The following is a 26585-nucleotide window of genomic DNA, read 5'->3' as shown; positions in this document are numbered from 1 at the left end:
GAATGCAGTGGCATGTGGGTGCAGGCCCCTACCATATGAAAGAGCGTACGTCCTGGGGCTTCGCAGAAGTGGCATTGCGGGAAATATACGGAGGGGTGCAATATATGGCATTCGGTGGAATGGGAGACAAGTATTTGTCTGGACTCCTTAAAGCTGCCGTTTCTCCTCTTTCGTATATGTTTATGCATTACTGGATAGATGACGCGTTTAGTTATTTTGTGAAACGTGATCAACACGGTTGGCTTATCCTGCGTACTTCCTGGCACCTGGCGGAATAACTCTCAGGCCAACACGTGGATGATTTCGTTGCCCGGGACGGCAGAGTGGGTGGGTGCCCATATGATTATGACAGATGTGTCTGGTGGACACTGGCCAATGATTTGGTGGGGTGTCTGGTGAATTCGCCCGCACAAATTATGTGTTGCCACTCAGTTCTTCCTGTTGATCTCATACTTTCGGCCAGAGCACAGTGTGAGCGCTGTCTCATTGTTGGAATTCTATTGTTTTTTGAAGTAGTCTGCAATGCCATTGCCTCCAAACAGTGACATCCCACTGTTGCGGGAAGTTTCTCAAGTCGTCATATTACAGCAAACACGTCTTGCTTTTGTTGCGTCCAGTTGCAAACCAAATTCGAAATGCCTCAGTGGAAGGCCAAGTTGCAATCAATCGACCCTTGTACCAACTCCTGGCCCCCATCGTATTCTTCTTAATGTAGTCAAAGTCCCATCTCATTGTGGAGCAACACGTCAAGTCCCTGCTGGATTCGTGTGTTGTGCAATGATGAAAGCTGTTTTGAACTAACATCGTAATGGGAATGATGTCCAAACAGCACTCGCAGCTGAACTGTGGCTGGACCATGAATTTTTGGCCTCAGCTTTTTCTATTACAATTTTGTTGTGCAGTGATATTCCAACAGGTGGACTAACAAACGTCGTTGTTCTCTGATATTAGACTATTATGCGCTAGTAATTTGTTCGGCCAGGTAGAAATTTAACTGCATGTAAACTATGGCAATAAATAATACAATGCGCTGCCATATTTGATTGCTTTGTTTGAATGCGCCACTGCCACCATACTGCGCCTAGCTAGTTTACAAGCTTTGATCAAAAGTGTAAACCCCTTTGTGCCTTAAGGCAATGCTGGTACTAACAGACACTTATTGTATTAGCTCACATGCACCAACAAACCTATAAAATTATTACAAGTGATAATACGGCAGTACGACTGTTGGTGGCAATAAGCTTATTTACATGCGAATTTATTCCAGGGTGGTCAGACATCAATGTCGACAGCCAAGAGGTCTGCATCCTGAATTTATTTTTTACTTCTCCTGTTAGTCCATTCGCAAAATTGACTCCTGGGTGAACGTAATACCGCAACGTTTGTACAATAAAGGTGTTGTAAACAGGTATCCGTGCACAAAAATTCATGCCAGATTAACACTGCTTTCCTTCCGAAGCAGTGTTAACCGAATCCATCATCGATGAAGTACTCGTCACTAGCCACGTTTTGCAGCACATCATCTTGGCGAAGGTCCGTGAATTTGGCGGCATTAGAGTGAACTAGAAGTTCACTCTAGCGGCATTGAAGAGTTCGACCAGCCGACTCCGGCCACGGCTCCTGTTGGCTTTGCCATGGAGTTCTATGTTATCCAGTTCTTTCTTCTCTTCTAACAGCGCCAAATAATGGATGTAAAAAAATGGATCTGTCTTGTGCTACAGTGCTCCGAGCGGGACATGAGCGCTTGCCTAAGAAAAAAAAAAAACACTGAGCTATGCACTGAGCCACTAGACTAGCCAGGAGGAGCCAGCACCAGATAAAAACAAAGGCACAACAAAGGCGCGCAATCTCCGCATTGTCCGCAACTGCACAGACGAAGTTGTCAGCATGGTTGTTTAACTTAGTTTGTCAGACTGAATGGTGAGGCCGAAGTACTGTACCAAGAAAACACTGCGTGCAGCACCCGGTTGACGCTCATGCTTTGAGCCTAAGCTAAGTACTACTCTGCGAAGCGAGGTGTTGTGAACGTCAAGACTGCTCCCGCGCACGTGCGCTGATCACTTCGCGGTGGGTGAAGATGGCCGCGCTTTTTGACTTGGAAAGTGACTCGTCGGAATGGTCGGATACCGCGAGTGACGAGCGCCCCGTCGGCCCCGTCTCAGCTCGCAGCGCAGTTACCGCAGACACCTGGAAAGGCCAACTGGATTTTGACCGCCCTTGCAGCGGCCCCGAACGGAGGTGCTGGCTATGCACGGAACTGACCCCGTGGAACCGCGCGATGCACGGGCTGGCGTTCGAGCTTGTCGAGCGCCGGCCGGGAAAGCTCCAACTTCGCTCCATGCCGCACGGCGAGGGGGACATCGAGAAGAACCCAGCAACCGCTGCTGCCGATGTTTCGTTCCTGGCCTCGTGGCTTCTTCAGCATCACCCGTGCATCGACGAGCTCAAGGTCGGCTACGGCGATCATCCAGGATGCGGTAACAAAGAGACGCCTTTCCCCATCCGTCTGCGCCCTGCCACGGGTAGCGACTCCCGCCGCATTGTACGCGGCCTCGAACTTGAAAGCAACGCTATGCCGTGGTCCGGCAAACAACTAAACTGCTACGAGCTGGAAGACCTCGATGCCGTCGGCGGACTCGAGAGCCTGAAGCTTGACTTTAACAAGATCAAACCCAAGTTCGCCGCCGAGCTGGCAAAGCTGTTGCGACGGAATGCGGGCTCCATCAAAAGGTTTCAAATCTCCAACGCCAAAGTGCCGCGCCTTGTCAACAAAGCGTTGCGGTACCTTTTCAACTGCGAGTCGCTCGCGATTTCCTCGTACCACGACTGGCGCGGCCGACCGTTGAGCATGGTTTCGCTGGCTCGGCTCTTACACTCGTCGACGGCCCTGAAGGAGCTCACTGTCGCCCCAATTGCAAGCAGGGCGCAGATGTCCATCCTGGCGAAGGAGCTCGAGAACAACACAACCCTGAAAAAGCTCGGTGTTAACATAGCGGAAGGCGTCTGCTCTCCGGAGCCAGTTTTCACCGCGCTTCTGCACAACACTACGTTGGAAGAGCTGCGGGTCAGTGAATGCCGCATTAATCGAGAGTGTGGACATGCTTTGGCTTTGCTGCTACAAGAGAACACTGGTCTTCGTCTTCTGTACCTTGGGCAAGTTTTAGTCTTCGGATCTTCCCTGCACCTCTTGGCAGCCGCGCTGAAAGCGAACACCACCCTTGAATCGCTCCATCTTTCGAGTGAAATTCTGCCGGGAGATGGAATTTCGGCGCTCTGCAAGGCGCTACATACCAACAAAACACTAAAGAAGCTTGTCTTCATTGACGTCAGGTGGCGCCAGAGTTTCAGGTATGGAAACTTGGAAGTGTAAATGTGTAAAACGAACAAATTTTTGACAGTTTATTGCCATGTTTTACAAAATGTGTGAGCCCCAAAGCAGAGTGGTAGAGCAGAAACAAAAAATAGCATTACACGCTTCGATAGCGACCACGAAGGGGCCATACATTCCCAATTCATTTGAACAACCAAGTTTTGATAACTAGCCCATGCTGTTGCGGCCTCAAAGGATATTGTTTTCAGCAACAAAAGGTCACAAATATTGGCGAGTGTTAGGAGCTCCCAATAAAGAAAGCTAGCAGTGATGTTATTGAGGAAATGCCTCAGGCAGGGCAGTCCTCATGCTAACTCTGGCAGAATGGACCTTTTTCCAGTAGCGTAGCCCTCTAGCGGTGGCCGCCCGAACCACACTTGCGGGAATATCGAACAGCACGCCCCCCTTTTTTTCCGCCTGCCCTGCTCAGCTGAAGAAGCCATCTGTGGGGCAACGCATGGTTTTCTTGGCAGAGAAATTTAGCGATAGTAGCCGTGGCGCCTATCTGTCAGCCACTTTCAGGGTTCAGAAAACGGAGCAGCATGTAGCTGGATCAGTGTTCGCAACTGGCTAATACAACATGGCGTCGTTTTGTTTACATTTTGCCCACCAGTAATGGGGGATCGGCCATTGGGAGTGAGAGGAGCGCATGCGCAGAGCACTACTGGAAAAAGGTCTATTTAGGAACCGGCATCAAACCAAACCAGCTTTTTGTCGGTCATCAGCAGTCACAAAACTGTTCCCTGGATCAGCATTGAACAGCATGAGCAGGTGTAGGTATAGGTATAGCTTACGTGCTAGATATATAGCTTACATCCTGTAAGTATAGCTTACATGCTAGAAATTTCCACTGAAGTTATGTTTACTCCACCAAATGAACCACAGCTGTTCTTTTTTAATCAAGGTGTCGGGGACATAATTGCATTATAGAGGTGCATCTCTCCCATTGCAAAGTATTAAAGACCAACTGCACTCAAAATTTCGACCTCTTGAAAACCCTATTTTCGTATTTTCTTAAAAAGAAAGCATGTAAATACAACAGCTGAAATACGCACGTAGACGCCTCAAGTAGTCAGCAAAAATCGGCGATTTTGAAACTGGAACCGAGGAGAGTGCGGCCATTGCAGTAACGTTGCAGCCGGCCGGTCAGCAGCTTAGGAGAAAGTCTGCGCGCAAGCTGTACGCATGCACGGGGCAGCAAATGGGTTAAGAGTGTGCAGCATAGCTCGACTGGTTCTCGAGCTGCGTAGCTGGCCAGAGGAAGAAGCCCCTGTCGGGTAGAACATCACAGGTGCGCCATGGCTGTTTACGCGATCCGCCGGCAGGTGCAGCGTGGTCTGCGGCGGAGCTTTTGTAAAAGTTCCTGGCTGATTAATGAGGCGTTTATGCAATTTATGCTAATTAATGTAACTAATCGGTTGCCTAATAGTCTTACCGTGATGAGTTCTCGCTGAATGTTTGAAAGACTCTTTGATGTAGTTTTCCCGCAACAATTTGAAGTGACCGTAGTAAAGCTGATAAAGAAATTTTAAGCTAGATATGACCCTACGCTGCTAGAGTTTTTGGAGGTTTGCCCTATTACGTAAAGTGGTTACGCTGGAGTGACGCGAATAAACAATAAATGAAGCGCAAAGCTAAATTCTCTACTCTTTCAATTTTATTTGTCAAGTATTGTTGGTAAGGGCTCTAAATGACATCTGCATACTCCAACTTAGGTCGTACTAGTGCTTTGTAAGCATTTAATTTCACAGCAGGAGGGGTATTGCGCAACTTTCTTTTCAAAAATGCCAATTTTTTAAGTGTACCCTGACAAACGTTATCAATGTGCGTTTCCCAACTAAGGTTACTTGTAAGTGTGATGCCTAGATATTTAACCTTATCAGATTTGTTGATGGTAGCATTACCTAAAGAATAAGTAAAGCCGAGGGGCCTCTTTTTGTTGCTGAATGTAATAGAAGTTGTCTTAGTAGCATTTATTCTTAAACCCCACTTTGTACACCATGTCTCAATTGAGTGCAAAGCATTGTTTAATTTAGTTTGGTCATCTCGAGTATTAATAGCTGTGTATACCACGCAGTCGTCCGCAAATAATTTAATATGGATAGGGGGTTCAACAGTAAGATAAATATCATTTATATATACTAAAAAAAGGAGAGGGCCCAGTACAGAGCCCTGTGGAACTCCAGAGTACACGTCCAACTCTTCGGAGATACACTCATTAATGGCGACACACTGTGTTCTATTTCTTAAGTAACATTCTATCCGTGCGACTACTTTTCGTTCAATGCCAATTGCGAGTAGTTTTGTAATCAGATCGGGATGGGGGACGACATCGAACGCCTTTGACAAATCTAGTAATGTAGGGACCGGGCGGCCGTTGTATGGCACCACCGTCGCTGCAGCGAACAGCGCCGCCCGTGGCAAACCGCTCGTCAGTGGAATGCCGGTGGCGGTCAGCGCAGCGTAACTGTGCATGGCTTTCTGTCGTTTTTATGCGGTGCGGCTTGCAAAGTGTACGTAACCCCACGTGCATTTTTCAGATCGGTAAACCTTGTGCGTGGATGTGACGTTTACGAGGCATGCCATGTGTGTGATTTACGCCCATACTCAGTATTTACAAAGAGCAGACGACGCTCAGTGCGCCAAGCTGGAAGTCAAACTGGAAGTGAAAGTTCGTTGCTTCATGCAATTTTTTGATGCCTGCATGTAGTTTCGCGTATCCAGGAGAATACTGCAGCTAAATACAAAGCCGGTGTGTGCAGCCGATCTAGGAATGCTGTGGCGCTGGCCTTGGGCAGTTTACAACGAAACGGCGTCGACGTTGTGCACAAGCGAAAGACAAAGTTGGGGGTGTCTTCTAAGATTTACCTCAAAACAGAAATTGCGATGGACAACGCTTCCGTAACTTCATTACCTACGGCTGAAACGTGTTTAATTTCACAGAAATGCTCTTACTACAGTCATCGGGAATCGTTGATAGAATAAATACTGCATGATATTAGAACGTTATTGCTTGTCGTGGAGAAGCATTGCTTTACAAGAATTGCAATGGTTGCTGGCTAGTTGGTAAATGGTTTTTCAAAAACCAATTCCTGCTTGGCTGAAGGACGCAACACAGGAGGGTGTCCGAAACCTGTACTCAGCTTCACAACTGAATGCTGCGGTCGGTTTACAAGCTGCCACCAACGCTTGCAAAATCATGCACACCTTCGTCTAATGACGATGAGGGTTTATCGCAAAGCTCTATCGTATGGGTTTCCTTGGTTGCCTTCTGGATTTAAACTTTGACTAGTTGAGCGTCGAATTTGACCAGCACGCAGTTTGGTCTTTTTGATCGCAGCGTCTTTGACTTTGAACATTTCCCATTCGATTTCGCAGAAAGACAGCTTTGCGTTCAACCATCATAATCAATAGACGGAGGGCTAGATGATTTCGCTGTTGAATTTTGAACTTCCATGCCCCCCTCTCCAAATCTAAACTTTGTCCAGCGTGTCGGAAATGTGTCTGTGCTGTAGGACTCGGGCTGATGCACCCATATTTGAGGCAACTAATCGCGCGTTTTTGGTGTCTTAACCAGGCATTACACGATTTTTTAGGTACTCTGTAAAGAATACTTAACTCTTTCGCTACCGCAGAAAATTGACCAATTTTTAGGGGTCCAAGAAAACATTTTTTTTTCCTGCTAAAAAATTGGTTAGGCACTAATTGCAGGAGCACAAAATGCAGATTATTTAACGGCCTTTCCAATAACACCAGTTTTTTAAAGGTTTTCATATATCATAGTTGTAAAAAAAAATATCAAAATCAAAATTTTTGTCAAGTTGTCAAAAAAAAATGATAAAAAAGGAGTTGTGTATATCAAACCACCGGTAATAGAAAAAAATTAGAATATACATTTTGTAGGGAAACATTTCAAAAACACACCCTAAAAAAATGTCGACTTGCGCGGAACAGTTTTTCAGATATAAAAAAAAAATGTTAGCACGCACGGTGCTCGTGTCATGCGGTGAAGCCCAACCCCTTATTCAAAATGTGCAATTTCGGGTGGTTCCCTAGAACAAATCTGGCGGTTTGACGTTATCAGAGGCACCAATTTGCCCCCACATAACGTAAAAACATCTTGTCAATGGCTGACTTTGCGTTTACAGCGAGCACAATATTTGGGACAAGCACGCGATGCGGAAAAAAACATGCGTGACGTTGAAAACGGAACGCCGTGGTTGATGCTTGTTGTCGTTCACGGTCAATTATCTCTCAAACCATAAAGCTGAGCTTTATTATCATCTTCTTACTCGCAATTGTAGCTTTGCTCGCAAAAATGAGGTACGATGAGCTAGAATCGTGCCCTGCAATCTTTGGCCGAGTAGCAGGTGCGCGCTGAAAAAGATCAGCACAACGAGCCTCCTCTTTTGCAGCGCCACCTAACATTTTTCAAATGAAACAGTACAAAAACTTATCAGAGACTCCATCCGAATAGACAGTTCAACTAAGCAGCAACATTAGACACCCGGATATACCCTCGCATGGAAACGAAACTGGAAGGCGAACAGCTGGCAGTATAAGGCCGGTTTGAAGCGCTGTACTCGGCGGAACAGATATCTGGCAACTGGGTGTGACCTTTTGACTTGCATCAAAGTTCTTATAGCAGAAATCGGGTTAGGGTGGGGGGAAATCAGGAGCGCCGTGCTTTGTTCGAGGATCAGTCGCGGACGCTTCAGGCGCCATGGCAGGTAGCCTTGAAGTTGGGTAACTGCGTAGTAGCGCTAAATATGAATCTCGTGGTGCAGAAACGAAACCGAAACTGTTGTAAACTGTTTACGAATGGTCTTGGGGTAAGTAGAACTACCACAGTACTTAGAACAACTTGCGCAAAGGCAATAAAACTGCCTAAAATCATAAAGTAGCTTTGCGACCAGGCACTGCTTGACATTTTCAGCCGATTTCTGGGATTATTACTGTCAGAGCGCGAACCTGACGATTGAAAATCGTTTGCTAGTTCCCCATTCACACCCTGATAGCAAAAAACAAGCGCTGGTGCAGAGTAATTACGAGTTGCACGCATTGTTCGTTGGTAGCCGTGACGCGCGATGACCACGCCCCTTTTCCACACCCAAGTGATTCAAAAGCGTGTCAAAAATCACGTTTCCGTTGCAAAAATGAAAACAAAACTGATTTTGAAAGGCCATTTTCTGCTCTAACTCTGAACGGCTTTACTTGTTCGAGAAACGCCTGAAACGCAATGAAAAGGCGCTCCCAAAAGTATCGATCAAATTGATCGATTTTGATAGGCGCAGTAGCGAAAGAGTTAAGCATTAAAAAACACTGGCTGATGTTAACGCTGCCACATAACTATCGGTGCCAGCCTTTATTCTACGCAGGTGGTAAAACGGGAAGGGGAGGAGGGATGGTGGATGGTTTGTAGCTTGGGCTGTTGAGTTGGTGAATAACTTTGGCTCTTGATAAAATGACCACCACAAATGTGGGATTTCAACTTCGACTTTCAGGCTCCCATGCTGTCAGTGTGTCTCTTCACCAAAACCGAAGGCACAAAGCTCACGGTTACAGGAAGTGTAAACTACAGCAACATTTCTACGGCTACACGGTAATCCATCTCGTATGCAGGTGCCTTTCTATTTAAAGCACACGTATCGAGGTATCCCAGCGCTAAGGTTGGCGTGGAAACTGTAGTCATTGAAACCAGTGAAGATTATTTAAAGTGGTAGAAATGAATAATAATATTGCTAATAGTTTTATTCCTACTCGGATCGCGCGGAGCCAGGCGCAGAGCGCTGCAAAAAGCGCTCGTGTCAATATAGCCCATTCCCAACCTTACAAGCATCCAATAAGTTTGCGTAGCCGTTAGTGCATTTAAGAGAAAATAATACTACTAACAGTTTTGTTCGTACTCAGAACGGGTGTAGCCTACCGCAGATCGCTGCAAAAAGCGCTCATGCCATTGCAGCCGATACCCAACTCTAGAAGTGTCCGGCAAGTTTACGTAGTCATTACTGCATCTAAGAACCCAACATATCTGTCTAGACTTTGTTTCACCGTACATATACGCTCACAACACCACCAAAACATTCAAAGCACCGAAGCAAACACGACAAAAACAACGGGAGGCTGTGTAGTCCAATGCACCGGCTCATTCCACTGACGAGGGGAGCACCGAGTGGTGGCGCCACCCGTCCAGCTGCCCGGTCCCTATAGCGTCGGTTTGACCATTTTTATTAAGTGTACTAATTAAATCGTCTGTTATTTCCGATAGTTGGGTAACGGTTGATAAACCAGATCTAAAACCATACTGTTTAGAATAAAGCAAATGGTTGTATTCTAGGTAAGTAATGATGGCCTTATAGATAATATGCTCAAATAGTTTACAACAAGTGCTCGTTAAGGAAACTGGCCTGTAGTTGTTAATTTCTAGAGGAGAGCCAGATTTATGCACGGGAATAATTTTTGCCGAGCGCCAGTCATCGGGAATAGTCGAAGTGCGTAAGGACATAACGTAAATTTGATATAGATATTTAGCTACCTATGCAGCATATCTACTTAAAAAAGTATTAGACAGTTGATCGGGGCCAGCTGATTTTTTTCACGTCTAGTTTATGCAAAAGGCTAAGAACACCATCCTCTGTTATTTTTACTTCAGGCATAGGACAATAAAAAACATATGATGGCAGCGCACCGTGCTGTCCGCGTGAACACGGATTGGAAAAAGGCATTAAATTTGTTAGAAATGGTAGCCGCGTCAACAATACTTTCGCCTGAAACGTTTATCTCTGAAATGCGTTGTTTATCTTTTGAGAGATAGCACCAAAACTTTTGGGGTTGGTTGTTCATGAATGACTTCAGAGTAATGGAAAAGAAATGCTCTTTTGCTAATCGCGTTTTTTTCCTTCAGATTAGAAATAAGGCTTTGTAGGTCGCTTGTGTTACCACGTTTGCGACGTCGCTTAATTTTTCGTTTTAAATGAATCAATTCTCGCGAGAACCAAGGGTGTTCTCTATTAATGCGTTTTCTTTTTAATGGTACATACTCTCGCTCACAAAAGAAAACAATTTCTTTAAAGTCTGACCACATTTGTTTAACATCCGTGATTAGGCTAAAACTAACGAAGCGCGATTCCAAATATTTTAAGACAGCATTGGCGTCCGCATGAGTGTAGTCTCTGACAAGAATTTCTGACAGCTTAGTAAAAGAACGTGCACCCGAGACAGGACATGACAAAGCAAGCAACTTGTGATTGGAAATCCCGTTTTCAAATCTAACGGATGAGCCTTGAAGAGAGCTACTAACAAAGGCCAAATCAAGGAGTGATGAGGACGAGTCAACAACCCTAGTAGCGTCGGAAACTAGTTGGTGTAAAGAAAAGTTGAACGCGGTCGTGAGCAGTAAGTCAGCACTTTTGGACTGTTTGCCATCATGGGATAAGTCAGACCAGTTTATACCCGGCAAGTTGAAGTCTCCTGTAACTATAATATTCGATCTGGAATTTGTACTTGGAAGTAACTGTAGCACTGTTACTTTTTTTCGGTAATGTGCCCATGACTGGATCAGACGATGCTTTTGTCTATTGTTGGCAGTGGTGCCAGCTTGCCTCTCTTGCCACCAGCATCAATACTTATTTTTTCCTTAAAAAGGAGCCGTGAGTGACAAGGGATTCGGAGATTGACCGATCAAGCAGGGCGCTGAGCAAGCTACTTGCGAAACATGATAAAGGCAGACCTGCCAAGTTTTACGATTTTATCGTAAAGTGCCCGATTTTCAGCACATTTTTACGAGTGTCGTAATGACAACTCTATTTTTACGATTTTTTATGTTTCGTGCCAAAAACTTAGCAAAGTTGGTCCTGTTGGTCCGTACAATCCGTAAATGGCTGCATCTCGCCATTTCACAGTCATGCTGGCAACACTGTAACGGCTTGTATCCAGAGCCAAAGACGAAGACTATTCGAAATGTGCTTGCTTTTCTTTGTTTCCCCATGTACTTCGTGTGGTGCGTTGTATGCGTTTTTTTTTCTGTGCTGACCGACGTTGAGTACAAGTCTTCAACCACCCAAAAAGATGATGAAGACCTAGTAATTGGCAGCCATACCATGCAGAGCTTGTAAAGCCTGAAGAAAGAAGTGGGGGAGGAGTTTTTTACATGAATCAGAAGATTCTTCGTGCCGGATACAGAGTAGGTACATGATCTTGAAATTTCCACTGAAGTGTGACCTGTTGAAGAGTGCAGAAGTGGCATGGCTTGCTTCCATTGAACATGCCAGGTTTGCTGATATCAAATATCTAGTCAACCGCTTCCCATTGCTTGTACCAGTTCAGGAGGGGCAAGGTGTCAATCCTGCTCTGGACGACATTGAGGCAGTTTACCCATCTTCAGCTGGAAGAACTACCCGCTGAAGTAACAAAGCAGGAGCGGATCGACGAGCAGTGGCGTGCGGTCTCCGATCTGCCAGAAGTGGATGGCACTTTGAAGTATGGTAAACTTGCGAACGTTATGTTGGGGGTCTTGAAACTCCCGCATAGCAATGCAGAGTGTGAAAGAGCTTTCAGCAAAGTCAGAAAGGCTCACACACAGTTCCGTGCCTCCATGTCCGAAAAGACAGTTGAGCATTTGATTGTTGCAAGATGTGCCCAGATGTGCCAAGACAGCAACGGCCTCTGTGCTAGCCCAGCCCACCACTTCCAAGATTTAATTCTTAGAACATTTTGTGCGTCTTTTGTGATATGTCTGCTATGTATTTTATACAAGCGAGTTTCTGAGGAATACAATGGTATTTTAGTATTTTTGTATGCAATTTCAGTTTTTCTTGGCATCTTCTGTAGTACTTGGAGCAGTATGGGGTTGGCAGGTCTGTAAAGGGGTCCAAACTGAAGGCCACCCTCAACGCAAGACAGGACTTTTTCCTCTCTGGGAATCACTCCAAAGGTTCCTAATACGCAAGGAATTGAAGTGGCTCTGAAAACAAAACACAGTCGGACTCGGATATAGTGAATGCAGATACATTAAATTGTCTATACCAAACAGTGTGAACATACCCTTGGAAATCCCGTGCAAAAGTATAGCTCGGTTATACGTGTGTATCGAAGTCCTGATCACGGGCACGTTCGATATATCGAATGCTGCACTGCTAGTGCGCTTCTCCCGACGGCATGGATGTGATGACTTCTCGCGGGCGCTGTTGTGCTCGGTGTGAAGGCGGCGGTGTTGCATTGCTTCGATGGTCTTCAACACCTGCTGCTGGCACGCTTATACCATGGAATGGGGGGCAGCCGCGTTGAAGCGAGAACGCGGGGAGTGATTGGGCGGAAAAGGCCATGGAGTTTCATGCAATAACAACTACAGGGGAATCTGGCACTGCGATTGTCCACCGCAATGGGCATGAAGGGTAGTTATGGGTTCGGATTGGCACTCGATGGCTTGTTGAAGTTGCTATGGATTGAATCGTGCAGGCAGTTTCGTTTTCACTTTGGGCTTACATGAACCCATTTGCTTGCCTACGCGGGGTATTGGAAGAAGCGTTCAAAAATACGTTTCTCTTTGAACTGTGTGCCGCGCGCACAGTGACGCCGCCCTGAGTGGAATGCTTTGCAACCAGAGTTGCAAATTGGATGCGTTATCAATTCGTTGCCAGCACAGCGGGCACAAAAACACAAATGACGGCGCTGCGTGCGGCAAAGTTGTCTGCGAATTTGGAGTTGCGGCACGGCTCATTTGGCAGAAAAATGTATTTTCGAAGCTGATGACGGTTGCAAATCGCTTGGAACAGCCACACCTCGTGTGGCAATGCCGGCTCCTACGGCGTCGACCAGCATACTGGCAGCTGATAGGAATGCTGCCTAATGAATGTCCCTAATTCAGGCTAGAATAACTTCTCCAAAAAGTAATAGGTTTCTTTTTTTAGGAGTGGAAAACTTTTCTTAATATTAAAAACTACAAGCTCTGAAACTTCTACAAGTAGTCTTTTAAAGGAGTCCGTGTCCCGCTGTAATTTGCGGCAAATGGCAAACGTACTCCGTAAACCTCCTCGACTCTGTGTTCGCTTTCTATTTAAATGCACCATTTTATTTCGAATAAAACCTGTTTTTGGTTGTAAACTTTTTGTTTGCCATGTAATTTGTAAACAGTGAACCGCACAATGAGAGTTTCGTTGAAAAAAAAAAAAACAATTTGCGCAACCTTAGGCCCGTTTCGATCCTACGCAATCCGGTTCCAGAACTACCCATCATCATCAAAGCGTAAGCGCCGTCTTGGGGTTCGCGTCAACACTAGCGTCAGTTTACCCTCTAGTTATTATTGTATGAAACTCTACGGAAAAGGCAATAAAGAAGGAGAGGAAACCGACCAAAAGCGCTCGGTTTCTGTCATTTTTTTTTTTTTTTTTCTACGTGCTTGAGCAGTTGTCAGTGGTGGCTCATACAGGGTGCCCGATGTGACATGGGCAGGTTTATTTTGTCCGTGGTACAAGTTTCGAGGCCATGGTCACGAAAACCACGGAAGCATTTGGATTTAGCAACAAAAGCGGGCATCATTCGACGGGTACCAGCCGGTGAAAAAATGTTGGTTGCGGAGGTATTCGAAATTCTTCGCAGCAGCCCAGCCGGGGCGTGTCATGTGCTAAGCGGCTTTGTTGTGCGGCTCCAGACAGGAAGTTTTCAGATATTGAAGATGACAGTGCTGAGTGCCTCGAGAATGAGTTTTAAGAGCTGTCAGCGTTCCCATGCCCCATTTTGAATGACACAACAGCACACGAGTTCGTAAGTGCTGATAGCAATCTGCAGGCTGTGGCGGACATCACTGATGCATAAGAAGCAGACGTTACTAGTGGCCTTGATGACGTTCCCAACCACCTACTGCAGCCGTGCTTGCGTCAGTGTTAAGATTCGCCTCTGTTGTGGCACAGTGTTCAATGCTGGTTTTTCTCATTTGAACGGCATTCCTAAGCTTAAAGACAGTCTGGTGAACTTTATGATGCCGAATGAGCAAGTGAATCTCAGACTTTTTTAAAATAATGTGCGGTGGTTGTTGCACTGCGGTTTGAGGAACAAATCGGTAAGCGACCACTTGTCACAATCTCTGAAAGTTCTCAGTGATGTGCAGAGTTATGAGATAACCTTCAGAGACGCATATTTTCTATTTCGAATTATCAATATATCGGACTATTTTGCGATCCCCTTGGAGCTCGATATATCTGTGTTTGACTGTACAGCATTGTTCACTTTGCAAAAATTAGCCCTTGGTAAGTAATTGAGCTCTACTGCAGCCATGAGAAACGTTTTTAACCGAAAAAACGCAACAAATACTGATAAACTTTTGAAATTTCGTGCTACATGACTTCAGTAACGTGATGGAGGGCAAAGCTAAAAACATGGTTGTCAGTCTGTACGTTAACATTCGAGTGTTCCAATCAAACACAACTAGAGGCTTTACTACAATCGCCCTGTCATGTTTCTTGGTGGTGGCTTTGGGTTGGCGGCTGCTGAGTGCAGGAACAAGGTTCTGTGACGTGAGAGATGTCGCCAGAAAGTGGCCGCGGTGTTGACAGCTTGGTCTGTTTTCTCTTTCGGTTATCAGTTTATTAAATTCGGTATAACTGTTATCGGGACAAAGACTTTTTTTAAATGAACCAAACTTCTATTTTCTCTTCATGGCCTCTTCATGGAGTCATTGAAGAACAGTTGCAAATAAAAAAGGCAGCCATTTCTCTCCGTGAAGGGGCATGAAATTTGAAAATTTATTATCTGACCGAGCAGTTACGGTTGTGAACAGACAGGGATTTCCTAGCACGATGCACTACCAAATCTGAAGTCTGTGGTGCCAAGTGCTATAAATGTATGAAATTGTGGAAATGAATCACATTGAGCTGTTGATCTCCATGGCTAATCACAGACCTACATATTTTGTTGATTTCTGTTTTTGCAGTGACGCCCTGGCGAGGCAGCTTACTCAGGACGACTGCTACAGCCGCGTGGAGCTACCCTGGACAGAGCCTGACCTGCCAGGCTTGACAGCCGCCCTGACCTCGTCTTTAGCTGCTATTGAAGAGTTCCGCCTGCCTGACATCCGTGGCCTCTCTCTGGCCGGTCTCGAGCAGCTTTTTGACGCCCTGGCCTCCAGCAAATGTGTCCGTACACTTGGGGTCCGCATTGAGGGAGACCCTGGAAGAAAAGGCCGAGCCCTTTGTGAAATGCTCAAGGCAAACCGAACCATTGATTGCTTAGACCTGGGAATCGACAAAGACAACGGCAAGTTTGTCGGAGAAATCTTGCACGCCCTCGCAGAAAACACGGGCATCACCAAGATGCTGGTGGGCATTGACGAAGTTCGTGAGTTTGAGACGGCGACGTCACTCTCCTACTTGCTGGCCCACAACAAGACAGCCACCAAGTTCTCTTTCAGCACCATGACCAGTCTGTATTTCGAGTTTGTGGAAGAGTTCTCGCGGGGAATGCAGCAGAACAAGACCATTGTGAAGTTTTGGCTCGCGACCAACTTGCTTTGCGATGCGGCGAGTTTCCCCTTCTTCGAGGCGGTGCGCAGGAACCAGGGTGCCCTGAACCGAGCGGTGGACTTTGTCGTCTCACCCAGCCTGGACAGGCAGTGTGCAGAGGGGTTTGAGTGTTTCTCGGGGAGGCCGTGCCTCCGCAAGCTCCTGAAGAAAGTCACGGGAAAAACGGAGCCAGAAGCATTGTTGGCCATATCTGCAGCCGAGCGCTACTTGCGTGACAACTATCTCCTCATCACGGGCATCGTTCGGCACTCTGTGGAATGCCACCCGGCAAAGACCACCCAGGTGGATGCGCTCAACAAGGACTGCTGGCTTGCCATCGTGCGCCACCTCACGGTTGCCGATGTGCTCGCCTAATCCTGCCTCACTTGTTCAGTGCACAGTACTGACCCATTCGTGCACCACTCTGATAGAAAGTGGCATCTGTGCGTGCTGTCTCAGTCAGCCTTCACTGTTTGCCAGTGGGAACCTGGCTTGATAGTTCAGAAAAGTTTGACAAGGTTTGCCAATGAGCATCCACTTTTGTTTAGCGTAGAGTTTGGAAAAGCCATTTTTTGCGTAAGTGCTCAATTGTTAATAAGTATGTCGTTTTGTTTGGTCTTTTCTGCCACTGAACTGATCTTAATTGAAATTGCACAATGCCGACAGTGGTATAATTTTTCTGTGATCACATAATCTTTCCAATCAATGTTTTAAATAAAAGTCTTATATTTGCTCCTTGATACTACATGGTTGAGGGGGGAATTTGGGGCAAATCGCTTCCTAAAGGGGCCATGCAGACAAAACACAACTTTGGCCCATTCAAAAGATTGCCTCATTAGAATCATACTGACCCCACTTTTAACGTCAACTTCGGTCAAATAAGCTACATAATTAGGAAAAAAGGGAATGGCCGTGTGACCCGCTAGCTCATTTCCCGCAACAGAACCTATGATGTCACACCAGTTATCTCTGTGATTGGCGGAGGCCGGAAAAAGCAAACGCAAATTAGGCAGAACTTGTAAGCTTTCCTAATGAGCTATTCACGCTTAAATTTAGAGCACATTCTTTTTTACCAGTAAGAATGGTGGGAGGGACAAAGAGTGGAAGTTGTGAAAGCAACGTAAACATAGAAGTACCAATGCATACTGCTGTTGGTACTGTGCACACTATGCTTTGTTTAGATGCACAGCACTGCGGGGCTTTGGGGTTGTCTCTGACGACACCGGCCGATTGGCTTGCGACGGTGTCTTGCATAACCATATTTGTCGAGCGAACACCATGTTTCACGAAACGATTATTTTCTACCTGGACGAAAACAAGCCGGGTACAAATTACTGTCAAAAACAAAGCAAAGGCAGGAAACGGCCCGCTGCGGTATGGTGGCGCCGTCTAGGTTGACTAACAGTAAATGAGGCTCCGCAGCACATCAAGTTTAAGTCGAAGACCTGTTCTTATCATGTCATTGCAGACATCATGAAAACACGATTTGGTGGGGTAATCGATATTTTAACCGAAATTGATAATTTATCATTGAATTTCTCATCATTTGCTCCCGGACAAGCGCTGGGGGCACTATAAAACAGGAAATCCTTCGAATACAACAAAGTTGTTTGCATGGCCCCTTTAGTTTGCCCAATTATGATAACCTACGAGGAAATTCCCTGCTGAACTGTTGTGGCTCTCTTTACTAATCCACACATGCGTTTCGCTCTTTTCTTGAAGCAAATGGTGATCACGTTCTCCCTTTCGGTGGTTAGCCTCACTGCCATTTCAAATGCAAGAACCATTTCATGCAATACAAGTGCCATCAGATCTGTGAATCAATCCATTGGAGCCGTGCCCTATTCTCCTTTAAAATGACGCACCTTATCTTTTAGCACTACAGTGTGATAGCAAAGTGAAAAGCTTTTTCTTTATTTAGTGAGTTGGTGCAGACGTAATAGACCAGGCTTCACCAGGCAGACGAGTTGCAGACGGATTGTATGAAGACGTGACGTTGCAACCCTTTTATTCGGAAGCACAGCACTCTAAGTAGCCTTGCTACTTTCTCAAGTGCTAGAAATGCATTAACGCAGTATCAAGCCAAGGCCAGCGTTGCAATTTTTTAGTCAGTTCGTTGTCTATGTAACCGGTGCCTGAATTTGAGCTGCGGATTGCATAAAGTGAGAGACCTACCGTATCTCAAACACACACACACAGGAAATGAACCTTAATAAGCTGGATTTTGCCGCGCAAACACAGCACCAGCCGCGGCAGTCACGCACAACTCAACATCGATCAACATCCGTGCCAGGCGTCGCCCAAAACTCGGCGCACCCAAAACTCGGCAGGGGAGAAAGCTAGGCCAAGAAGTGGCGAGGAGGTAAGGAGCCGACGAGCCGGTGTGGGGAGTGCGTGTCGCAATGCAGATGTTCCGGTGGGGAGGCGCGCGTCGGGAATTGGTTGCGCCTAGTGGTGACGTAAGCTCTGACGTACCGGTGTTCTCCTAGTCGAGAGATAAACGGCCAGTGCACGGCGGCATCAGTGCCCGGTCTACCGATAATATAGGCGGGTGTAAGAAAAACCAAGTTAAAGCTAGTGAAGACCACCAGCTTCGCTGTTTCTTCAGTCGTCGCATCTGGATTGCGAAGGTGGCCGAGTTTTTACAGGGAAAACGCCTTAGGGGGGTTTTTGAAGCCGCCATTTGTGGTCACGCGGGAATGCGTGAATCGGCAATTAACTTTTTATTGCTGGTGTCATCATCGCTGGGTATACTGTTAGGCTGTTGCCATAATTTGGAAATTTCAGTAAGAATTTAGTTTCGTGCTACGTGCAGCCAATCGGGAATTTGGCTTTTAAGATCGGCAGCTGATGCTAATTTTTCTACCGGTTTTTCAGCAAATAGGTACTCTACTGACAGTACCAAGTTACGTGGATCTGGGGACGCCACTTTTATTGTCGAGTGTGTCAAGAAGTAACGACTGATTTTGAAGAGGTACCAGACTGAAAACAATCTGTGCACACAGTGCATCGTCAGACTCGCATCAGAATTGAAGATATGTAATATCAGACTCGTCTCCACAGAAATTTTTACTGGAAATACCTTCAAAAACAGTCTTCGCCCTTTGTCCGAGCAAAAATTTCGTACGGAAATTTCGAACCCCAGGCCTCCACCACTAGTTCTAGTTCTTGCGGCGCTTGTACTGCTCGAACTGGTCGCTGAGGTCTGCAAATAAGAAATCGCACGGAAGTTCCTACCCCAAAATTCCATCTTCGCTGTTTCTCGATTACGCTACACAATTTGCATTTGCACAAATTGCTACGCAAATTGCAGAAAGAAAACAGAGGTGAGCGCGCCGGGTGAGGAGGAGGCGTGTCACACGCGGCTATGACGTCATCTCTCCCACTGCTTCCCTCTCACTCTGGTTTCACGCATCGCTGCACACCTCCATGGCCGCACAAGAAGCCCCCTCCCCACCATCCCCAAACGCTGTTTCGTTCGCCGCTAATCCAAACCACGTGACAGTGGCGCGGGAGGTTCAAACCCGATTTGCAACAACATGCCCGCTGCTTCCAGTGGCGTAACTAGATAGGACGGCGCCCATGGCAAATATATTTTAGCGCCTCACTAGATGATAATGATTGCGATTGTTATTATTATTATTATCTGCATGCGATAACGGCCATTTGAATGTTTTGGGCAAGCGAATGAGCGATTACTTGATTGATTGTTCCCTAAGCGCATCCATGCATCGTAAAATACACTAGGTGTCCGCAAGGTTAGAAAAACCGCAGTGTGTAGAGTTACGTCCGACGGAAAGTAAAATTGAAAACTAAAGTTATGTGCTACGGAACTTTAGGATATTATGTAGAGTTACGTCCTACGGGCCAAAAAATTTGAAATTAAATTTACAACCGACAAAACTTTCAGCCAATGTGTTCAGTTATGTCCTACGAACCCAAAATAGAAAATTAAAATTCTGTGCGACAGAATTTTATGCCAGTGTTTTGAGTTACCTCCCGCGTAGCAGCCTGCAAATGAAATTGAAGTTTCGTCCGACGTATGCCAGAGTAAAAATTTAAAGGGGTACTGAAACAAAATTTCGAAGGCGAGATAACTTCGGAGATAGATTGGTGTGAACACACATACATCATCTGCAAAATATCAGCGGCGAAAACAGCCTAGAACATTTAAAATCAATTTTAAATTGTGCGAAACGCAACCGAGCAGCCAGCAGAGGACCTCGCGCAATCGACACCCCCTGGTGATTTTGTAAATAAACAACATCCAAACACGTCACGAGTTTGTGTTTGCCGCTTCCGCACTGCCGGCGTTTTCCGCCGGCTCGCCGCTCTAATTGGAGGGCCGGAGGGGCGGAGCTTCTGCTCTCGAGAAATTTCTGGGTTTAAGTAGCCCAAAAAAGACTATCGTCTTTAAACCTACCATGCGCGGCGGTAGTGCTAACTAGAGCTGTGACGTCATACGAAGTGCTACATGATTGAACGATGTCCAAGATTAGAATTCAAACCAGTTTCGGTTTAGGTGCTGTGAAACAACATGCTTGGCATCCGACGAGCGCTTTTTGAGGAGGAGCGTGCCGGAAGGCCGGAAGGGTAATGCTTGGGCAAATCCTTTTATAAACTCGTAGTAAAGTAACCCAAATCTCCTTTAGAACAAGCATGGTAACATGTCATGACCATAGCACGAGGCCACCAGGCGAAACACGGAGGTGCCAGCCTGTAGAAGTATACGCTCAATGGGCCTATCGCTTGAAAATGTAAAACGATATGTCGTGAAACATGACTCTCTAAACAAGACTCTAAAATAAAATGTAGGCCTGCGTATAAGGGCGAAGCCAACCACAGGGAAGTGCGAGCGGACACTCACGCACCAAACTAAATTATTCCGCTAGCGCAAAGTCCCTACTGAAAACTTTGCCCGTGCACAGTGCACCGGTGGGATCTGCTATGTGTATCCGAAGCATCCGAATTTATCGCACTTATAAGTACGATAAATTCGGATGCTTGGCCCGTAGCGACTTTAATTCAATTCCTGCTGTTTGGTCCGTAACAGCCTCTCGCGCCAGGACAGCTCTTCTGCATGAAATTTCAACCATTATTAAAACTCAATTTCTGCAAATGCAGTAGTAGAGGGCAACAGCGCCTGGAACCGGTCCTTGAACTTTTTATCTAACACAGTAAGGAATCTTAAGTAGCTCTAGTATAATTAGTATTAGGAGTAGTAGAAGTGATAGCAGAATGGGAAGTTGTGGTAGTATTTGTGTCATAGCAGTGGTCAAATGAGAGTAGTGGTTTTGGTGGTGTCCGTAGTGAAATGGCTTATGGAAAAATGCTGATGGCTTAGGATTTAGACAAGGCAAGGGGGCAGAGAGGATTTCAACGATTGCCTTTTCCGGCATTTGGCCAGCTAAGGTAGATGTAAGAGTAATAAAGAGAGAATTTGTCAAGCTTCATTTGTCACCCATATATGTAGGCAGCCGGGGATGTGTTCATGTTCTGCAATCGCCGGATGTCGGTTTAAATATGTTTTAAAGAATCCGGTGTATTTAAGTAAAGGGATCCTGGAATTGCGCACGTAGTGACCCCATCCCCCTGTCGCTACGTATACTGTGACTGTTTGCTCTTCATATTCAATTTTATGCTCGCTCTGTTCTCATCGCTGATGTGTGACGTAAGGTCAGGTAGTTCCCGAAAGTGCGAAGACATATCCGGAGAAGGCCAACGGTCGATTGCACAGCTTTCTTGTTTACAAAGGATCTCAAAACTGCTCTTCCGAACAACGCATGAGTACAGTTTAGAAGAACTTCACCGGTTTGGTGAGTTGCGGGCACATCGACTTTCGTGCTTATTGCTAGCCCTTACCAAGCCAAACTGACTTATTGCATTCTACAACGTGAAACGGCAATAGCTACACGTCTTGGTTCAAACATGTACTAATGACATGTGGCCCTTACCCTTGACGAGTCCCTTAAGGGCCTCCACGCACTTGTGCTTCTTGCGCTCACAGGCCGGCATCATCTGCGCGCACCCTCGTTGGCACTGCACGGGGCGGTAGCGGCACTTGAGCTTGTGGCGCGCTGCTTCCTTTTGGAGCATGCACTCCGGGCAGCCCTGGTGGTCGCACTCGACCTCGCGGTATGCGCACCTCACATGTGAGCTTTGAACGTGCACCGGTTCAGCACGTCGCTGCACCCGCTCTCGTAATTAGGACACCTGACCTGGAAAACCCAAGAAAGCGCAGGAAAGGTTCGTTACTATTTCACTTCTGAAATATTCGCATATGTTTCAAGGCGACATTTGGCGAGACAGGAACGCAAGAAAAAACCGCGCCACGGAAAATTACCGGTCTGAGAACGCTCAATATACTTTGCCAGGACCCCTCCATGAGCATGCATACCAAGGAAAAAACATGTTTAAGTTAGACGCACGAGACGTAGTCATTGACTATGAGGTAATTACACTCCAAAAAAATGGCAGCATCTGAGATGTAAGGGTGCGGAGTACGGGGACTCGAAATGACATCCAAGTTGCGCCCCGACCGTCATTCGATTTGAGCCGTAAGTTCCACCTTGAGCATTCCCTAAATGAAACTGCAACTCAGGGCTCAAATCGAATTTCGCTTGATTTTCGCTTGATGGTGGTGTGCGCACGGATGGACGCGGATGGACATTGGGAGGTCCTAAGGTACTCCGCACCGTTACAGGCGAGGGAGTCAGCCGTTTGTCTCTCGGGCGTAGCCCAATGGGTAAGACGACTGACACTAACTCTGTTTGGTCTACCAGACGCAGGCTCGAATCCTGCCGATGCCTGTGTGATTTTTTTGCGATTGTGAATGCTATGCGCACGGACGCGGACGGACATTGTGCGGTCCTAAGGTACTCCGCACCTAAAAGGACGCGTGCAATATATGGTAGAGCACTAAACAAGCGCGTCGTCATATTAACGGAGAGTACATTTTAGATGCGAAGGCATCTCATTCACCCGCCTTGTCCCTGCATCCGGCGTCGTCGTCGTTGGCGTCCGCCCCTCCCCCATTCTCCTCGCCGCGCGAGCTGCGCTCTCCGCCGCTCACCCCCTCTCCTCTCCGATAGCGAACGCTCTCTCGCGAGGGGCATTGGATTGGATTCGATTGGATTGGCTTGGTATGGCATAGATTGGATTAAAGTGGATTGTGTTGGATTGTGTTGCGTCATAGCCGCGGCAGGCGCACTGGCGCCGGCGCGTCCTCTCACCGTTATGCGGTGCCTGCGCCGCTCCGCTCCATCGTTCCGGCGCCGTTCCTCCGCTGTCCAACGCTGCAACGTGAACCCCCTATGCGTCGCATCTACACAGGGGTTCCCACGAGGGGAGGTGGGAGTTTTTTACGGAACTTTTTGTAAGTCAAGTTCGCGCTTGATATGTAGGTGGTGCTCAGGTGATGCTTGCACACCTACGGACACATTTTGCATATTGCAAGGCAGGCCGTCAGGTGGTCAAGGAGTAATAAATAAAATTCAAAGCTACTTTCGTCCACCGATAACGATGGGCAAAACGCGAGGCTTTCTCCCACGTAACATGAGTCGAAGTCAAGCTCCAAAATACGAACCGTTTCGAACGCGTGTCGGAAAGGCCAATCGGATAGACGTCGGCTGCACAACGCGAGGGACCCAGGCTCGTTTACAAACCACGAGAAGCGGATTTTAAGTGCGGAGCACTTTAGGGGCCTGGCTTGTCGTCGTCACGCCGCTAAAACCAAGGCTTCGAAAAGATCACCGCTTCCCCTGGCCACGATCGAACCTGTTGCTCTCGCGTTTATCAGACCTTATCGCGTTTATCAGGCGCACGTTTATCAGACCTTTCCGCTGCGCCGTTGCCACGGGGGCTGCCGTCGCTAGGCCGCAAATAAGTACAAAATAATATGAAATAATGAAGAAAAAAAACACGAATTAGCACACCAATTATCCAGAGTTAATGAAAACTCAGTCTATAGTGCCCCTTTATAAACGGCTTGCACTGACGTCCGCGTAGTGGCCTAAGGCTGCGCACTTAGCTGATGCTCTTTGGGAGTAGTAAAAAGGCTGGAAGTCGGTCACAAGCAAAGGATGTAATGATGCCCTGTTTAATTTATGTATAGGCCGTTTGAGGGGCTACGACGCCCTCTCGACTACTTTCGTTATCAACGCCAGGCTCGTACTGAAGCTAGTCGTGAGTGTGCCGCAGCCTCAATTCGCTGAACCACTGCTCCACACTGGACTGCTGCCCCCGTATAGTGGAACCGCTCTATTATTTTTCCTTGAGTTGCTCGATGCGACTTCGCTTATCATCATCATCGCTTTGATGAAACCCATTGTGTAAAATTGGCTTTCCTGCTATATATGCTTTTTGGTCCGACATCGAGCGCGCAATCACCGAGCATAGAAAGAAGCTTCGCTTTAAAATGCATCATTGGGAATGTGCATCATGCAAGCCCAGTGAACCGAGTGAGTCACGGAAGCAGTGACATTTGAAGTAAGCGGAATACACATTGCAGAACCGCTATTGGCCGTGAAGCACTGTGCATAAAACAGCGTGAGGTTGATTCTTGGTGACCCTAAGAAGTCAGCCGTCATACATTATCGTCATGAACATTTTCAAACAGGACAGCGTCCCCTTTTGACCTCCCAAAAGCTTCTATCCTGCGCCTATAAAACACCTTTTAGCTGCCAAATTTCACATGTCAAAAATGTCCAACAACGCCCACTTTTTTGGCGTTTCTCTTGGCCCCTTTTTTGTTTTATTGGGCCACCGATGCGCCAATGATGTAAACTTGTCAATCAGGTGCCCTTGTTTCGTCAAGTATTTGTTCCGCAGATGCAAGGCGTTATACATGGTTTTTCTCTTTTCGCTGTTTTATTCGCGTTCCCAAGTTTATTTCCGAGCATTTCTAGTTCAGCCTTCGTTTTAGGGGCGAAGCCCTTAGGGGCTCGCGCTGTGGGCGTCCCCTGTCATCGTGTCATGTAGTCACGGTACTAAAACCCGGGACACTCGGTTTCCAACACATCGCGCTAGAATGCTGCGTGCTTCAAAGGAACGAGACTTTTACGGCAAAGCTGTATACCTCTACCTCCCAATGGTGCCATCTCCGTGGGCAAAAACGCTAAGGCGCCAAGAATACACTTATACACTGCATGCTTCGCTCCTCCCTACGTTTCAGGTTTGTGCAGGGCGTTACACGGTTTGCTCGTTTCCGCTATTTTAATGACAAGCATTCTTCGCCGAGTACCGTTACAGCCAGGACCGTGTAACGCCGTGAATTTCCACAAAAATGCAGATTTCGCGGAAGTTCCACCTTTCCACCTTTCATCGTTGTAATAGCTTAAATTGACATTAACTGGTGGGACAAAATTTAGGAAAAAAAAACAAAAAAAATGTGGCTATAAAGAACTCCCACTCTACACAAGCGACATAACAATGCTACTTATTATAACACAATTCTCTGAATTTCTGCATATCTTTTTATTCGTATTAGCAACGTTCTTTTCGGGCTTTCTTGTTTTAGTCTTCGTTTTTGGAGGAGATGCGCACGATGCATATTTAAATACGTCAGATCACTTTTGTGAAATATTTTGTGCACCCTCGTTTCCTGGTTTTTCATTATTTCGTTCCACGGATGATCACCGCTTACGCTATTAGTACAAATAAATGTGTTAAATGTGTATAAAGGGGTTGCACCGTCCTGGATGTTGGGTTTCTGGTTAAAGAATGCTGCTCATTAACAAGCACGGTCTAGCGCTTTTTAGGTCGGTTTTGGTGCGGAAAGGAGCCACAGGCCACGTTTAATATAACAGCTCCACATACCACCGAAATGTTCCCGTGCTGCACTCAATGGAAAACGCAATATCCTTCTGTCCTTGGGTCATGAAACTTTCAGTGCAACAACATTGAACTGAATGTTTCATGACCCAGCAACGTTGAACCCTACGGCACAATGCAGAGGCCACTCAGCTCCTGGAGGCGACATGGTGCGGCGGAAGGTGCCGTAGGGCTTGTGAATCGTTTCGACGCAGTGAACAATCCGCACTCATACACATGCCAGCGAATGGACAGACAGCAGCACACTAGTACCGGGAGCTCCTCGACCAGCTGCGTGAACAATGCGGGCATCGGTGCTGCTCCCTCCAACGCGCCATCACAATGGGGGCAGCCGCGGTTCTCCCAGAGCATCTGCTGGAGGCAGCCGTAGCAGAGGGTGTGCTCGCAGCTCAGTAGCATCGGCTTTACAGGTAGTCTTCGCAGTGAAGGCAGCGCAGCAGGTCTGACGGCTTGCATGGTTTCCATGTACAGGTCCCGTTCTATCCGTGGCTTCTCTGCAAAACACGTGCAGGTGCAACATGCACAGACGCAACCTTTAGTAACGTAAACATCAGACAAACCGCGAAAGGTGGTTCAAAAAATTGCACTGTGATGTAGTGCACTCTTAGCTGAAATTGGGGTTTACGTTGAAGCTGACGTAGAGGCGGCCCGGTTGACGACTCCGTGTCTTTCTATTTTCCCTCAGCATTTGAACGAAATCAGTTAACAGCTTGCGTGAATAACAATTACTGTGCAAGCGCTGTAAATATGTAATACAAGGCGAAGGTTTAATTTTTTTGGATTTATGTAATACTGCGTGCGTGATGTAAACTACGTTTTTAATGTTACCCAGCGCGCAAATGGATATATGGCGGGGTGGAATGTAAGGTGTAATGGTATTGTGAAGCAAC

At 46.7% G+C, this 26585-nt stretch overlaps 1 protein-coding gene and 1 long non-coding RNA gene across 3 annotated transcripts; one reads left to right on the top strand and one right to left on the bottom strand.

Annotated features, from left to right (window-relative positions):
- Positions 1-1831: 1831 nt before the first annotated feature.
- On the top strand, positions 1832-16604 carry LOC144145907 (uncharacterized). Its single transcript, XM_077677739.1, has 2 exons — positions 1832-3348; positions 15297-16604. The coding sequence occupies exons 1-2, from the start codon at positions 2078-2080 to the stop codon at positions 16237-16239; spliced, it is 2214 nt and encodes a 737-aa protein (XP_077533865.1). The 5' UTR covers positions 1832-2077; the 3' UTR covers positions 16240-16604.
- Positions 16605-18482: 1878 nt separating this feature from the next.
- On the bottom strand, positions 18483-26339 carry LOC144144439 (uncharacterized). 2 transcript variants are annotated; one of them, XR_013317257.1, is made up of 3 exons: positions 25948-26339; positions 21819-22082; positions 18483-19069 (listed from the first exon to the last, which is right to left on the bottom strand). It is a non-coding gene; the product is annotated as an uncharacterized LOC144144439 (long non-coding RNA). Both variants share the same exon structure in this region.
- Positions 26340-26585: the final 246 nt, after the last annotated feature.

Source organism: Haemaphysalis longicornis, unplaced genomic scaffold (genome assembly GCF_048455015.1).
Source record: "Haemaphysalis longicornis isolate Haplotype H1 unplaced genomic scaffold, Haemaphysalis longicornis Haplotype H1 scaffold_7, whole genome shotgun sequence".
Classification (NCBI taxonomy): domain Eukaryota; kingdom Metazoa; phylum Arthropoda; class Arachnida; order Ixodida; family Ixodidae; genus Haemaphysalis; species Haemaphysalis longicornis.
Note: the sequence above shows the minus strand (reverse complement) of the source record. Positions and strands in the feature narration are given on the sequence as shown.